We start from the raw sequence: 16,840 nt of genomic DNA, 5'->3' as shown, positions 1-16,840 counted from the left end.
ATAATGGAGTTCATAAAGTATCTGAAAAAGTTTGCCAACAGTTCAGTTTCATGCTGCCATTTGCATCCATGTGGCTGGTATTCAGACTGCTTTTCATCATACACCCCAAAACAAAACCTAACTGATGTGATGTTGTCAATCTTGTCTTTTTTCTCACTAGTGGGTCAGAGCCATCTCGGCCATTGCAAAAGCTCGAGGCACTCAGCTAAGCTCATGGGCGTTTTCCCCTACCCATAATGCAGCTCCCTAGCTACCCCAGATCTCATTTGCCATGCAGTGGTGGAGGTTCTGAAGCTAGCGCTGGGCTAAGTGCTTTCTAAATTTATTATTGGACTTTTATCTTTTCTATTTTTTTAGCTAGTTTTACTGTTAATTAGGTGTTTACATTAGTATTTTGTTCTTGTAGAGTTCCTTGCCCTTATTTTTCTGTACTTTTTAATAGTGTGAATGTTCACTGCCCCTGTTATCACCTGTTTAAGTTAGAGGTTGCATGACTGAAGTCAGCTTAAGTTAGGGTCTATGTTAAATATTAGAATGCTTAAATGTTCGAATCACTAAAGATCGACCTTTAGTGATCGAACATTTAAATGTTCGAATATTTAAAAAAATAAAAAATAAAATAAACAAAAAATAAAACTAAAGGGTGCAAGCCCTCTGCACCCCCACACCCCGTTGCTTAAATATACCAACTCCAAGATTGCGCTACAGTGTAGGAAATGGGAAATTTTCCATTTCCGCACTGTAGCACACTGAAGTGCGATAACTGTGGTGGTGGTGCTGCGGTAGCATTGTCGCCTCATAGCAAGATGTTGTCCCGTTCGATTCTCAGCTAGAGCGTCTTCTGTGTGGAGGCATACGTGAATGGGGCATGCCTTCGTTGAAGGTTGTGCGTCAGGGCTGGTAACCCGGTACGTAAAAATCCACTACCAACCATTAGCGGACCGGAGTTCCACTGTGGCGACCCCTAACCGGGAAAAGCCTAAAGACACAAACAAAGCACACTGAAGTGCGATCTCAGAGTTGGCATATTTAAGTAGTGGGGGGGGGGTTGGGCGCAGGGGGGCTTGCCCCCCCCCGCTTACACCCTTTACATTTTCTTTTTTGTAAATGTTAATTTTTTATATGTTCGAACATGTAATTGTTCGATCACTAACAGTTGATCATTAGTGGTTCGAACAATTAAGCGTTTTAACATATAACATGGACCCTTAAGTTAGAGGATGTCCCTCTTTCCCCTTTTTTCCTTTATCATCTGTTTTAATTAGAGTAAGTAGACAAGGAAAAAACTGTCTTTTCTAGATATCCCCTGTTTCTCTGTCTCTCTTGGCATGCTTCCGTGTGTGCCTGTGTATTTTCTTCTTTGATTGTTCAATATGTCAGAGAAACAGGAAGGGAAACTGCTTGGTTTCAAAAAATGTGGGAAGAAGATGCCCCTTAGTGATACACACACTGTGTGTGTAATGCTTGGGGCCTCTTCATCTTCGAGTGTCATGCTCCATATGCCACGGCTTCAATCAGAGAGCACTTATGGAATGCAAAAACAAACTTATCTTAAGACTATTAAAACCCCCTTTCTCTGAGGCTACTTCATCTGAGTCCTGTTCAAAATCTGAGAAGTCCATAAAACATGCATCTTCGGCTCCTAACTCCTCCTTGGAGCCAAGTCAAAAAATTCCTAGACTGTCTGCTCTAACCCTCAGAGCAGACAGTCATTGCTGGATCCAAGACAGTTTTGGAGCTATTGGAGCCCTCAGCTCCGACTTCGGCGCTTACAGAACTGCGATACTGGAGTCATTCACCCTCCTTGGAACCAGTAACTTCACAGCTCCCTTCTCCACTTTTGACTAAATCTAGGTCCCCAGCACTATCTACTCGGTCTACCAGGAGCTTGTCCGATGAAGATGTGGATAGGGTTGTGCAGAGGCTGCTAAAGACACTGGCCCTGGCCAAACTATTATTGGATCCAAATCCAAGGGAATTGGATCAGACACAGTCCTCCCCTTAGTACCTGTTCCTCCTCCAATCATCCCTTGGTTTCGAGCAAGAAGACTCTGACATCCAGCTGTCTGTATCAGCTCTTAGACATTCAGCTTCCTCCGATCCGATAGCTACCCTGAGCATTTCCCTCCAGTTGGAGCAGGAGACCACTAGGACCCAACACTCTCTGGTCAGATCCTCTGAACCAGTTTGGATCTCTCCAGATATTACCCTCTCAATGGGGGCTTCGGCGTGGGTGAGTTTGGCTCCTACCTCTGCTTCTGTCTCCTGCGCAGTAGATACCTTCGGCTCCAACAACTTTTTTGTCAGATCCTGGGAATTCTTTGGAGCAGGGACGGACTGTTTTTGAGGTTATGAGGTTGGTTTTCACACCATCCTGGTGAAAGACACAGCCTTTATTGGATCTTCCTCCCAATTCTGGACAGGTGTCTTTCTCCTCTCAGATGACCCTTCCACAGGATAACAGAGACACCATGTCTGAGACAAGGGACTCCCCCCTCTTCTGAAACCTTCCCAGACTACCCCACTGAGGAGGTCCCTCAAAAGAGGACCTGCAAAAGGTAGCATCTTGACTCCCCAGAGGAGTCTATCACATCAGATACTGACCTCGATGATGGAGAAGGTTCCCCATGGTCACCTCCTGAAGATGTCTCCTTCGGAGACATCCTCGAAATTTTTAAGCAGAGAGGTGGCTGGCAGTTCACATCCCCTTCAGCTTAGGAGTCGGTTTACCTGAAGTATTTCGGCTCTCGCCCTTCGACCTCTTGGATGACCTCTCCTTCTGATGAACTTATGGAATTAATGTCTCAGAAGGCTTGGGAAACCCCAGATTCCACAGACCATACTCCTAGGAAGCCAAATAAATACATTACTGCCCCAAAAGATAAGGCTTTTTTAACTAAAGGTGTAGCAGTTGATGCCATGGTCATGGTGGTGGCCACTAAAAAGGAGCTATCTGAAACCAACTCCTCTATCCATCCTTGGATTAAAGATTCTAGGACCATGGATAGGTATCGGAAGTGTGCCTTTTTGTCAGCAACCTTTGCCTTTCAGTCTCTGGACAATCCTTAACCATTTTACCAGGTTACATTGGGACTTGTTAAAAACTCCCTCTAAGGAGCTGTAGCTAATGCATTGGCAGATGAGGTTAATGCTCAGCTCGCCATCCTTAATTCAGTTGTAAACTCTTCCATGAGGCTCATATCTTATGCAGGAGATGGGACGAGTAGGGCTGCAGATTCAGGTATTGCTCCTAGGAGACAGGCCTGGATGCTCCTTTGAGATTTTGTGGCGCACTTGAAGTCTTCCTTCATTAATGCCCCTTTTGATGGCTGTTCTCTTTTTGGGCCAAACATGAAAGAAATGCCCGCCAGGTGTGAACAGGAAGGCAAGACCTTGTCTCCCATTGGAGTATGTTTTTCCAGACCTATCAGACCCTTTTGCAAGGGTCAGAGAGGTAGTGGGAAGATGTGGTTCAGAAAAACCCAGAGGTATTCTGAGGACACACAGGGTGAAAGTTCCCACAGGGGCAGAGGGGGGAACAACAAGATGCCGCCCACAGAACAACAAGATGCCGCCCACATGGCAGGGGAGGCCTGCAAAATCAGAGCTCTAGAGAATCTTTCTGTGGTGGGCCCTTTCAGTGCTCCTGAAGGAGTGCCAGATTGCTTGCCTCTGGAGGCAGTGGGGGGCAATTCTGTCTGCACTGAGAAACCTGGCAAAAGATAACCAACAAGCGGGTGCAGAACATAAAATCCAGGGGATATATCACTCTCTTCTCCTACCCATTTCCGGTCAACAACTTAATTCCGGACATCCCACCCAGCCAAAATGAGCAAGCAACCTTAGAAATTCAAAAGTTGCTAAGAAAAAGAAACATCCAAGAAGTCCCTGCAGACCAGACCTTAAGATTCTGTAGTTCCAAAGAAAAGAGGGGACTGGAAACTCATCTTGGATCTCAGCAATCTAAACAAATCAGTGAAAAAAGACCAATTTCCGGATGGTGACACTGCAGTTGATACTTCCATTTCTGGAAAAAGACAATTGGATGTGCTCCATAGACATTCAGGATGCATACTACCACATTCAGATGGACAGGCGATCCAGAAGGTGGTTATGCTTCTGGCTAGGAGCCAGTCATTTCCAGTTTTGAGCACTGCCCTTTGGTCTCACTACAGTCCCCAGAGTGTTCACCAAGTATATGACAGTAGTGGCGGCTCACCTGAGACGCAAATTATTCAGTGTGTTTTCATATCTGGATAACTGGATTATCGCCTCCCCAACCAGATATCTTCTGCTACAATCCACAAAAACTCAAAATTAAAATAAAATAAAAACTCAATATGGACTCGGGTAATACACTGTTCTTAATTAAAGTGGTGTATTACCTGAGTCCATGACTATATATTGTTGTTTTTATCTTCTGCTTCAATCCAGGGACTTCACACTACAATTCTGTTTCCCCCTAGGGATTACCATAAATTATGAAAAATCTGCTTTAGAGCCATGTCACTCCTTGATTTTTATAGGAAAGCAGATAGACACAACAAATATGCCAGCAAAACCTCCACAAGACAGAGTACACAACCTTCAATGTTATGTATGGATGCTGATCAGGAAGAAATGGGCTTCTGCCAAATGTTCTCCCAGTTCTATGGAAAATGGCAGCTTAAATTCTAATTCCTCTAGCTCAGCTTCACATGAGAATCTTTCAGTGGTTACTTTCGACACAATGGTCAATGCTAGATCTTGCAATGACACACAAGGTCACAATAACTGATTCATGCAAAAAAAAAAGGCCTGCAATGGTGGATCCATTCTACTCTGGTGTCTCAGGGCCGTCCCTTTGTTCCCCCTCAACCCCAAGCCACGGTGACCACTGATGCTTCCCAGATTTGGGGGGGGGGGGGCATTATCTAGGGAAGACAATTCAAGGCACCTGGTAACAACACAAGGCTCATTTGCACATAAACATTCTAGAGAAAAGGGCAAGCATTTTAGGACTCCCTCCCTCTGGGTACGATAGCAATCCAGTTGGACAACTTGTCTGTAGTCTGGTACATAAACAAGGGGGAATCAGATCTTACCCCCTATGTCTAGAAGCCTTGAGGACTGGCAATGGGCAGAGACCTCCAACTGCTTTCTCATAGCAAAGCACATCCTGGGGAAATCCAATATGATTGCAGACAAATTGAGACGAGCCATTTTATGGCCACACGAGTGATCCATTAGTCAGAAAGTTATGGAAAAGATCTTCCAAAAATGGAGCCAGCCTTGCTGCAAGCTCTTTGCATCACCAGTCAATGTCAAATGCAGCAGCTATTTTGCTCTGATCCCTCCTGTGGTGGAGTCACCAAGGGACACACTTGTTCACGATTGGCCTCAGGGACTTCTTTATGCTTTTCCACCAATACCTCTAATTCCCAAAGTCTTACAGAAAGCAAGTTCATTGGAGACCACAATAATCCTAATTGCCTCCTATTGACCTCACTAAATCTGGTTTCCCTTTCTTTGGCCTCATGTACGGGAGGAACCATGGATTCTGGACCCGGCTCCGGACCTGCTGACTCACCTGTCAGGAATGGTTCATCCAAGCCTAAACAGTTTCAAACTAACAGCTTGGCTGCACCAGTTTCCCTGATCACCAAGTTTCTTCTCCAGTTAAACACATCTAGCTTTTTCCCATCTACACGAAAATTATACAAAAGTAAATGGAAAAGATTTGTGGCATGGTCCAACATTAATCAGATAGTCCCCTTCACTGCCCCGTTACATTCTATTCTAGAATTTTTGGCACAGCTGTTTAGTGAGGGAGCCGCTGCAGCTACTGATAGGGTTTAGCTGGCAGCAATTTCAAGTTTTCAAATAGGAGAAAATGGTTCTGGAATCATGTCAAACTTTGTAAAGCATTCCTCAGGGAAACTACAATGATACGACATCCATACAAAAATCCAACTCCGCCTTGGGATTTGAATTTTGTGTTGTCAAAGATTATCTCCCCCCTCCTTTTGAACCATCTGCTACTTGTGAATTAAAATCTCTCTCATGGAAGATACTTCTCTTAGTAGCTGTTACTTCAGAAAGGAGAGTTTCGGAGTTACAAGCCCTGTCTGCCAAGCCTCTATACCTAATTTTTCACAAGAACAGTTTCTGTATGTAATAACCCCTCCTTTTTACCTAAGGTTGTGTCAGAAAGCAACCTCAATCTATTAAGTTACCAGTGTTCTTCCCAAATTTTCAAAATAAAGGGGAATAATCTTTACATCTTCTGGATGTTCACAGACAGTTACGTTTCTACTTACACATCAGATCAACTTTTAATTTCCTATTCTGATATTAAAAAAGACCAACCAGTCTCCAAGGTTACCTTATCCAAATGGCTTTCACAATGTATATCTTTCATATAGAATTCTAACAACAAGATTATTTCTAATCCTATCAAATCTCATTCCACTAGGTCAGTAGCCACTTCGGCAGCTTTGCAAGCCAGATTACCTTTGGATAATATCAGCGCTGCAGCAACATGGGCTAAACCACATACATTTATTATCCATTACAAGTTGGATTTGGCCTCTAGGAGTAGAGCATCCTTTGGTTCTGTGGTTCTGAGGAATATTCTCCCATGAGCCACCCAAGAATCGGGTAGCTAGGGATGCAGTCCCACCAGTGAGAATAAAGGCGAGATTGACAACATTACATAAAGAAGTTATGTACTTACCATAACATTCCATGTGTGTTGTCTTTGTCGACCTTTATTCTCACAACCCACCCGCTATACCCCCTACCTATACTATACTCCTGGGAGACCGAGTAGTTCTAATTGGATTTTTATAGGACTCTATAGCCTCAGAAATAATGTGGGGTTTTATCACTCTGCTCCCCTACCCTGCCCCCAATTTCCACCCGCCCCCAGTAGTCCTAGATTTATCCCTAACTCTATAGTCCCTCCCCCCTTCCCAACCAATCAGGACGCTCATCACTATTAGGCCTTCCCTACTCTCCAGCCTATCAGGATACACCCTACACCCTCCCACTTTTCTACCCTGCCTACTTCTCTATAACACACCCCCAACACACAATCTCATATCTCCTTTCTCTTTTAATCATTAACTGTCTCCCATTACCATGCTCAGCCTTCCTACCAAAGTACTTCTCTACTCTCCCTTCATCTTACTTCTACTAACACTATACCATTTAACCTCCTATACTAACTCTCATATTCCCTCTCCCCCTTTGACTCCCCAGCACCATTACACATCACACTTCCATGACATTTCTGCATCTTTATTTCCCTCCCACCCTCTCCTTCTCTTAAAAATAAAACTTTTTCTAATCACTAACAACAACTACAAACTTAAACCAACTCACTACCAACATTATCTACCTAAACAAAAATCAAATAAACGTATCCCCAACTTTACTGGTCTTCATTTAGCTGGTGACATACACCCCAATCCAGGCCCAAACTTCTATCCTACTAACCAGTCTTGCTCCAAAAATAAAACTACTCATAAAAACCTCAAATTCCTCACAATCAATGCACAAAGTTTAAAAAATAAATTAACACTCTTCCATGCCTGGCTCTCCCATAACTCCCCAGACATAGCAGCCATCTCTGAAACCTGGCTAAAACCACACATTACTGATTCTGAATTCCTACCTCCAGGATTTCATTCTCTCCGATCTGATCGTAGTAATAGAAGAGGAGGTGGAGTTGCCTTAATCTACTCTAACCTCCTAACTATGACCCCATACCCCAACACCATCCCCTCTTTTAATAATGCAGAATTAGTTATTGGTATACTAAAAATAAACAACCACAAAAGTATCTGTATTATTTCCCTCTACATTCCTCCTGGTAACAATATCAATACTTTAGAAGACATCCTGTCATGGTCCTCTTCTAACATTAAACTAGAAACCTTTATTATGGGAGATGTAAACATTGACTGGGGAAACATCAGCAACCTTAATCCCTCCATTACTATCAACCTATTCAACTTCACTCAACTTACAAACTCAATTACCAGACCTAACAAAACTAACCCCCCTGGCTCCATACTTGACTGGATACTAATATCACATCCTAACAAAGTTATAAAATCTGGTGTCAATCCTGACCCTTTAGGAGACCACCTCCCTGCCTTCTCCATTCGAGCCACTCCCTCCTCACCTCCCTCTTACCACTTTATTCAAACTCGTAACCTAACTAACTTTAATCAAACCTCTTTCTCAAAGTCCCTGAAGCTATCTAACTGGAACCCCCTAAAATCTTTGCCTCTAGACAAAGCTGTTGAGTATTTCAACTCCACATTCTTAAGTATCCTTAACTCCCAAGCCCCAATAAGACGAAAAAGAATTAAAACTAAAACCACCCCTTGGCTCACCAATGACACTAAAAAGATTATGCTTCAAAGGGATAAAACCTGGAAAGCCTACCTAAAACACAAACAACCTGAAATGTTCCTTAAATTTAAATGACTAAGAAATCTTGCCAAAAAACTAGTCATTACAGATAAAAAATCCTACTATATCAAACTACAGGAAAACCACACAAGAAATCCCAAACAATTCTAGAACTCCATTAACTCCCTCCATACACCAGGCACAAAAAACAATACCTGTCCTGACACCAGAAAATCTGACACAGAAATTGCCTCACTATTCATTACCTTCTTCACCTCCTCTATCGCCGAACTAACCAAGACTTTCACTAACAGCAACCCTTCCCCCCCCCAATCTATCTTCCTCTCCCTTTTCAGCCCCACAGATTTTCAACCTCAAACCAGTACCCACCAACCTAATAAAAAACTGCTCTATAAGCTAAAGCCTTGCTCCAGTGCCCCCGATGACATCCCTTCCTCCTTCCTAAAGATAGCTTCTGACTCCATAGCATTTCCCATCAGCATCCTAATAAATAGGTCTCTTCTCGAATCCTATGTACCCAAACTCTGGTGTTCTGCTTTCGTTCTTCCACTTCACAAAGGAGGCAAAAATTGTAACATCTCCAATTTCCGTCCCATTGCCATCCTCTCCCCTATATCCAAAATCCTAGAAAACTGTATCCACCTACAGCTCATGCCTTTCCTTACTGAACACCAACTACTCTCTCCAACCCAGCACGGTTTCCGCCCTGGACACAGCACCAACACTGCCCTTCTCTCCTTCCTTCATTCTGTGAACTCTGCACGTGACTCAGGTAATTTAGTGTCATCTGTTCTACTAGACCTATCCAAAGCCTTTGACACCATCTCCCACTCCCTCCTTCTAAACCACCTCTCTGACCTCAACCTGAGTCAAAAAGCTCTTTGCTGGTTCTCCAGCTAACTATCAAACAGGTCCCAAGCTGTGAAGTGGGGCCAAGCTACGTCTACCTTCCTTCCTACCCGGAGTACCCCAAGGTTCCATTCTTGGCCATTACTATTCAATATCTTTATTAACAACTTTCATAAAGCCATCCCCAACACCACAATTGTGCAATACGCTGATGATTCCACTCTGATCTGCCAAGCCCCAATCTAACAGAGCTCCAAGCTCTAACCCAAACAGCATTTTCAACCACTGAAAACTGGATGTTCCAAAACCACCTCTCCCTAAATGCCAACAAAACCAAGATCCTGCTCTTCTCCCCCTCCAAATCCTCATCTCTTGATAAAAACTCTTTCCTAATAACCAGCCTTAACAACTCCACAATTGAAATAGTAACCTCCACTAAACTTCTTGGTGTTACAATAGATGACCAGCTCAAATTCAATACTCATATTCAACTAAACATCAAAAAAACACACATAAAACTTGGCCTACTGTATAGAAACATCCACTTTCTGTCCCCTTCCACTAGACTAACACTTGCCTCTACTTTTCTCCTTCCATCTCTACTATATGGCGCTCCTCTGCTCACTAACCTGTCATCTACCCTTACCTCCAAACTGGAACAATGCTACAATAAAATCTCTAAATTTGTCACTAAATCCAAATCCTCCTCTCATCACTGCACCTCCCTTCACTCTCTAAACTGGCTTGAACTCCCAGATCATCTTAACTTTCTCCAACTCACCACAGCTCATAAACTACTGTTCCATCCTACTAACTGTCCTGCACTTTCGAATATTCTTCAACCCTATACTCCCCTCAGATCCCTTAGATCTTCTCACCAAAACCAGATCACAGTACAAAAACCAAAGTGCCCAGCAGGCCAACTTCTCTTATCCTTCACCCTTGCTAAAAAATGGAATGCCCTACCCACCTCCCTAAGAATCTGCAACAACCTAGCCAACTTCAAAACCCAACTTTATTCTCACCTTTATCTAAATAGGATATGCAACTGTACCCTCCAACCAACACCTGTCCAATTATCCTCCCCTTTCTCTCCAGGCTAACCTCTATACTTTCCTAATCCTCCTCTAAGCCCACTTACAATTCTAAATGTAGTAGTTACTAAAGCATTTTTTCCTCTATTGCTTAAGCTACCCAGGCAAACCTCCTCTCCTCAACTAAAATACTAATTGCATAAGCTTCTAAACATTTAAAGTTTTTAATGTTTTATTTTTTTCTTCTTTACCTTTTCTTTGCTTTTTATACATATGGCAATCTTTTTCCCACTGAACTTAATTGAAATTGTTATAACTTTTTGCTTTGAGCAAGCTGATATTGTAGTCTATTTTTGTACAAAACGGTTAATTGTAATGTTATCTGTGTCTGAACCCTTCTTTGTAATTAAAATTGTTAATGTGGAGCTTTTCTCCCTGGGCCCCCAAGCCCAATGGACCTCCCCGGTAATCAAACTGAAATAAATAAATATATATATATATATATATATATATATATATATATATATATATATATATGCATGCAAAAAGCTATTCACCTTGTCACTGCTTGAGGGCAAGCAAGATCTGAGGTAGCTAGAGAGTTTCATTATGGGTGGGGAAAAATGGCCACAAGCTTAGCTGAGGGCCTCAAGCTTTTGCAATGGCCGAGATGGATCTGATGGTCTGATAGATCAGATCCGACCCACCAGTGAGAATAAAGGTCAAGATGGACCACACACATGGAACATTATGCTAAGTACGTAACTTCTTTTTTTTTTTTTTTACTTCTGCATACTTTATATAGACTTCTCATAATTGTCCAGTTTCCTCCCATTTACCCTATAATTGTACTAAAAATACTAAAATTATAACTGTCTTTGAGTTTTTGACCATTTATCTTTCTTTCTCCATGTACTTTGACAATACACAAGAATCAGCACATAGGAAATGCTCGCAGCTGTCAAACATTCTGTCACTTATTGCACAGTTAAAGGTAGGTAGATGCTTGTATTCTGCAGTTTGCATATTCTTTGTCTGTAACATGTCTCCTTTTCTAATACTTGTTTTAAATAAAAAAAAAAACTGTTTCAAAAAGTTTGACACTTTTCTCCTCTCACTGAGAAATCAGTGCAGGCTACTTTTCAGCATCAGTTTCGTACCAGCATGTCAGAGATCCAATCACACAACTTGCTCGTTAATTTAGAGTCTGCTCCTTTTCATCCCATATTTGCCCATCCACTGCCCGTTTGGCCACCATTAGCAACACCTTCAAAATCTCAGACTAACTTTTTTCTTTCTGTTGGGCGTACTTATTAAAGCTAACTTCATGTGTACTCCTTCTCCAAACAAAATGCACCTCCACTCAAAAAAAAAAAAAAAAGTGCAACATTCACTTTAAACACATACATCCTGAACAAACATCTGTGCTATGAGGTTTATCCCTAGCTTTTCACTTATTTTAATGATATTTTTGAATGTACCACAGTATATAGTCACCGTGTTTATTTTTGTTTAATGTATTTTCTGAGCCTTGGCTGAAAAGGATCTATTTGGACGTGCTTGTTTATCCATTTAGCAAATTAATAAATGTGACATTGTTTAATAACTGCCTCATCAGGTATTTGGTATCTCCAACAGGAAAACTATATAACTAAATTGCTTTTGTGTATACCTCACTACACCCTCTCCACGGTGTCGGTTTTTGTTTATTGTACAGTCCCGAGTCTTGGCTGAAAATAGGATCCATTTGAATATGCCTCCCTTTCTTTTTTTTAAAAAAGACTGAATTAATGAGAGGTACAGAAGGATTGTTTAGTAATTTCTTTACCTCTTTACAGAAATGCAAACTCATTATCAAGGAGAACTGTGTATGATCATTATATGTAAAATTGCCTTTGGATATTTTTTCCTTCATTTGTTCATCTCTTTCTGACCATCAGTCCAGTCACAGACAGTTTGCTGACACCCTTTTTCTAAGGCAGGGGTTAAGTATACCAGAACTTGGTGCTTTCATCCAAAAGCTTTAGCCCTGCCATGTTTCATGTGCATTCCAAGTAATATATTTGTGCTTCTGCAAGTGACATAAGCTAAGAGATGTCCCACCCTCCTTGAGACAAACACCTCTGGTGACTATTTACTCTTTAATGAAAAGCTTAAATGGAAAATGTTTGTGAAAAAGTGCTGTTTCACAGAGGGAATGGGTTGTCTGAGTCGATCATGAAACTTGAGATGAGCAAAAGCTTTAAATTAGTGTAGGGTATGTGGAGTAGTGAAACTGAAATGGAGGCAGCTTCAGAGGGATAACTTGTAACATACTAGCAGACTAGACAGACCTTTAAGTCTTCTTCCATTAGCATAATGCCCATACAATTTAATTCAGACCAGTGTGAGTATTTTATCTATTTATTCACATTTGATTATGGGAAAGTCTTACTGGTAGGTGGCTCAATGTATTAAAAAACATTTTAAGGTAAGTCAGTATGATTAAGTAGTTTGCATTAGAGTAGAGTGTTCTAGTCTATTTATGCATTAGACATTTGTACTATAACCAAGTTATTATTGCAGTTTATGTGGAACATGCTAACATTTTGGTATCTTTTGCTAGATGCATTTTTTTATTATTCAGATATGACTAAACTATCACTGCCTGTTACTAAAGCTCTCATGCTTGATGGTTACAGCTGTTTTTAATCCATGCTTTTCAATATAAATGTTTTTTTTTGTTTGTTTTTTTGCTTTTGCAGTTATGCCTTGTTAGACTTCTTCCTGCTGTATGTGAACACTTACCTTTTCTGGTTTCCTTTAAAATTTTGTGCACTGCCCAGTAGGAGGTAACCTATTTATATACACACACACACACACACACACACACACACAGAGGAATTGGCTTTCACTGTATTCCCTAAGGGGTATTGATGCTGTACATTTTATTTCTGTTGCTTATAAATACATGGTTAGCATTTTTGCCTTTAGTTTCATAATTCTTTCACTTGTGTTATTCCCCCCACACCACAGGTGTTTCTTTTCAGATGAGGTATTCCATGCTAATGCACCGTAAAAACTAGTTTTCATTCTTGCACTTCTTGTCTTAGTTACACACTTGTTTTTCTTTGAAAAGAGCATATGTGTTTATAGGATCCTAGTGTTTTCCCAACATTTAGTAATACAAATAAACATTTGATGTTATGTATATCATTACTGCTTATTCCACCCTTCTTTTTCATTGGGACAAGATGCCCAAGTGCTTGCTTTATTACCTGTGATATGTGAAAATATTTAGTGTTTTCTTCACTGTGTTGCTAACAGCATTGAGTGGTGTCCCTGTCTTGCAGCTGAATTCATATTGCAGTCATGATAAATTGGAAGTATTTATTCAGTTGATTAATATTGTTCTATGCTTTTACTTGCAGGTATGTTGCAGAAGTGTCCCACAACAGAAGACTTTGTAGATGCATTGGTCTTGGATCTTGATCCAGATTTTGAATCTTTTTTTATGGACTCATAATAGTTGTGGAGATCAAGTGATTCACTCCTACCCTCACTGTGCAAGTTATATATTATTTGGATATGTTAATATTCTGTAAATTGTATAGCCACAATATTTTTTCTGAATAAAGTATACTTTGTTCAGCAGTTAACTATTGTCAGTTTTCCAGTTGTAGTACGAACTTGAGACAAAGTGCCAGGAGTGTTGACCCTCTGTGTACATTTACACCAGATGATGAATAAGCTCATATTACTGTATTGCAAGAATTTTTAAGAATACTTAACTCATCACTGAACAGTACTATGTGTCAGTAGGATCCTTAGTGAAAACAAAATTGCTGATCGGAATTAACACAGAAGGAACATCATTAGCATTCTCTTTAGATGGACTGCTCTTCTTATCTTCACACAAGACTTGGCCACTCTTCCAAGAAAAGCAAGAAGCTCAGTGCAGCACGTAAGACAGTAAATGTCTGGTAATGCCAGATGTTAACTTGCACTCAGGGGCGGCCCGTGCTAGTGGACTGCCAGACTGCAGCCCCCTCAACTGTAAAATAAAGAAAAATAAAGAAATAAAAATAAAAAAAAATTTTTAAAAATTGCGGACTTTCGCTCATGCGCACTAGTCTGGACTGCTGCTGAGACAGTCTGGAGCAAGCGCAGATTGTCTCAACAGTAGTCCTGACTGGGAAACATGAAGAACGGAGCTCCCAGAAGTCTATGCAGTTTTAAACTGCATAGACTGTCCTGGAACTCGCTGGGAAAACGTGTCGGGGTCAGACTGCAACGTCAGCAGTCTGGAATTTGCTGCAGTCTCGTCGGGGGAAGATCTCGCGACGGGCAGGGTCTGGTGTGGATTTGCGTGGGTTGGATTTATGGTGGTTTGCTACAGGGAAAGATCTACTACAGGTAAGTGTGTGTGTGTCTGTGAAAATGCCCCAGGTGCAATATACTGGTGGTTAGACTCATGGTGGTGTGGTAGGGAATACCTCAGGCATGAACCCTATACCTTGTATGCAGGTGTTAAAGAGGTGAATTCCCTACCCACCACCATTTGTAACAAAATTGCAGATTTTTGCCTCATATTTGATCTGATCTGTTCCTCATAATATCTGTGGTTTGTAAATGTTGCAATGCTTGATATTTGATAGTGCAGTGGTAGTATTGTTGCCTCACAGCTGCAGGTTCTCAGGTTTGATTTTTGGCTGGGGTGCCGTCTTTTTGGGGTCTGTATCTTCTCCCTGTGTTTGTGTGGGTTTGCTTTTGTGTCCTCCCATGTTACAAAGACATGTCTGCATTATTTCTTCCTGGGCCTCTGCTGAAAATTGTTTTTTTGTTCCAAGTCAGACTGTCCTGATTAACAAATGTTAAATAAAATTGACAGGCATTTGAATTTCAGACTTCAGGTTTCTAAATGTTTAATTCCTTACATATTTGATGGTGCAGTGGCAGTATTGTTGCCTCACAGCTATAGGTTTTCTGGTTTGATTCTTGGCTGGGGTGCCTTCTGTGTGGAGTTTGCATCTTATCCCTGTGTTTGTGTGGATTTGCTCTGGTGTCCTGCCATTTTACAAAGACATGTGTCTACAGTATTTCTCCCTGGGCCTCTGCTGAAAATTGTTTTTGTTCCGTCAGAAGTAAAATTGACAGGCATTTGAATTTCAGACTTCATATTCTTCAGAAAATACATAGTAAAAACTTTTTATTCTAGCAATAAATATATAGTAACACAACCTTTTATTATAGCAATTTTCTAAGTTTATAAGATGACTATTTGAAATTTGTCCTTATTTTTGGGACTGTATTACCCTGTTATTGGCTTTGTCCAGGTTTTTTGTGCTAAGGTTGACAGCTCTGGCAAGAACTGAATTCATTGAATATGTTTGAGGGCTGTATTCCCTCATTACTGGGTTTGTCTAGGTGTTTTGTGCTAAGAGGTTGACAGCTATGGTGAGAACTGAATTCATTAAATGATAGCCATTTAAGTTTCAGTCTTCCTCTCTTTCACAAAGCAGCTGATTTGGTGTAGTGGTATGTTGCTCTGACTGTTTTGCACAGGGACCTTGGCAGTAAAATGTATGGTGGTAACACAGCATTTTTCTTTCACAAAGCAGGTGATTTGGCATAGTGGTATGTTGTTCTGACTCTTTTGCACAGGGACCTTGGCAGTAAAATGTTTGGTGGTAACACAGCATTTTATTCTAGCAGCTTTCCAAGATTATACAAGCAATGTTTAATGTGTCCCTGGTTTTTGCCCGTTTGACCCACCCCAATAAATTTGGCTTTTTCCATATTTCTTGTGCTGCGAAGTTGAGATGCAGTTGAGTATTGAGTATATTTTACAAGGAGCTGAGAGCTGCAGGGGAAGAGAAGTTTAGTGCTGATTATGTTAAGTCAGCTCGCATTGCTAATAGCACAACAGGTTGTGTACTTGCATTTGATGCAGAAGGTTGTTGGTTCTACTCCCATAAGGGGTGAATGCTGCCGTACTGAAAATTAAGATACTAACTATGAGCCTGTTATCAGTTTGCCATCCATTTCCTATTGCAATATTACTAGCTTATTTTTAATGTAATTTAGGCAATTTATTCCTCAGGGGCATCAGACACTATTTTTCGATGAAACCATGAAATATAAAGGTGATTGCTAGCAGCAACCTCTTCATTACAGATTTATTTAATGTGGAATTATTTAGATGTCTTTTTTACTACTTCAGAGATTGTGCATATTTACTGATAATGGTGGACTGTAGAATTGTGCATATTTACTGATAATAGTGGACTGTAGATGTTTGAGTAGACTTTTATGATGGAAATGTTCTGAATTGGGCAGTTTTGTCATTGGTGCATGCGTTTTGTTTCATTGTTTACTGGAAAAATGTTCAAAGCAATAGGAAGGTGTATCATAGAGCACATGTATGTTTCATATGCAAGGGGCCTATGATTTGAAAACAGCCCAGAATTAATCTTTATCTGCCACGGGTAAAATGTATTTTCTTTGAATGTGGGTTTCAATGTTTTTTCAATGAATGTGAGTTTCAATGGCAG

At 40.9% G+C, this 16,840-nt stretch overlaps 1 protein-coding gene across 1 annotated transcript in view; it reads left to right on the top strand.

Annotated features, from left to right (window-relative positions):
• The window catches only part of LOC122801544 (mitochondrial intermediate peptidase-like), a 470,643-nt gene extending 456,698 nt beyond the window's left edge, over positions 1-13,945 (top strand). The window contains exon 4 of the mRNA XM_044070972.1: positions 13,718-13,945. Within this exon, the coding sequence (XP_043926907.1) occupies positions 13,718-13,812 (95 nt within the window). The 3' untranslated portion in view covers positions 13,813-13,945. The remainder of the gene's footprint in view (positions 1-13,717) is intronic.
• The last annotated feature ends 2,895 nt before the right edge of the window (positions 13,946-16,840 follow it).

This window comes from Protopterus annectens, chromosome 5.part0 (genome assembly GCF_019279795.1).
Source record: "Protopterus annectens isolate FY-2018-M chromosome 5.part0, PAN1.0, whole genome shotgun sequence".
NCBI classification, from domain to species: Eukaryota; Metazoa; Chordata; order Ceratodontiformes; family Protopteridae; genus Protopterus; species Protopterus annectens.
This window is presented reverse-complemented; position numbering and strand designations above follow the sequence as displayed.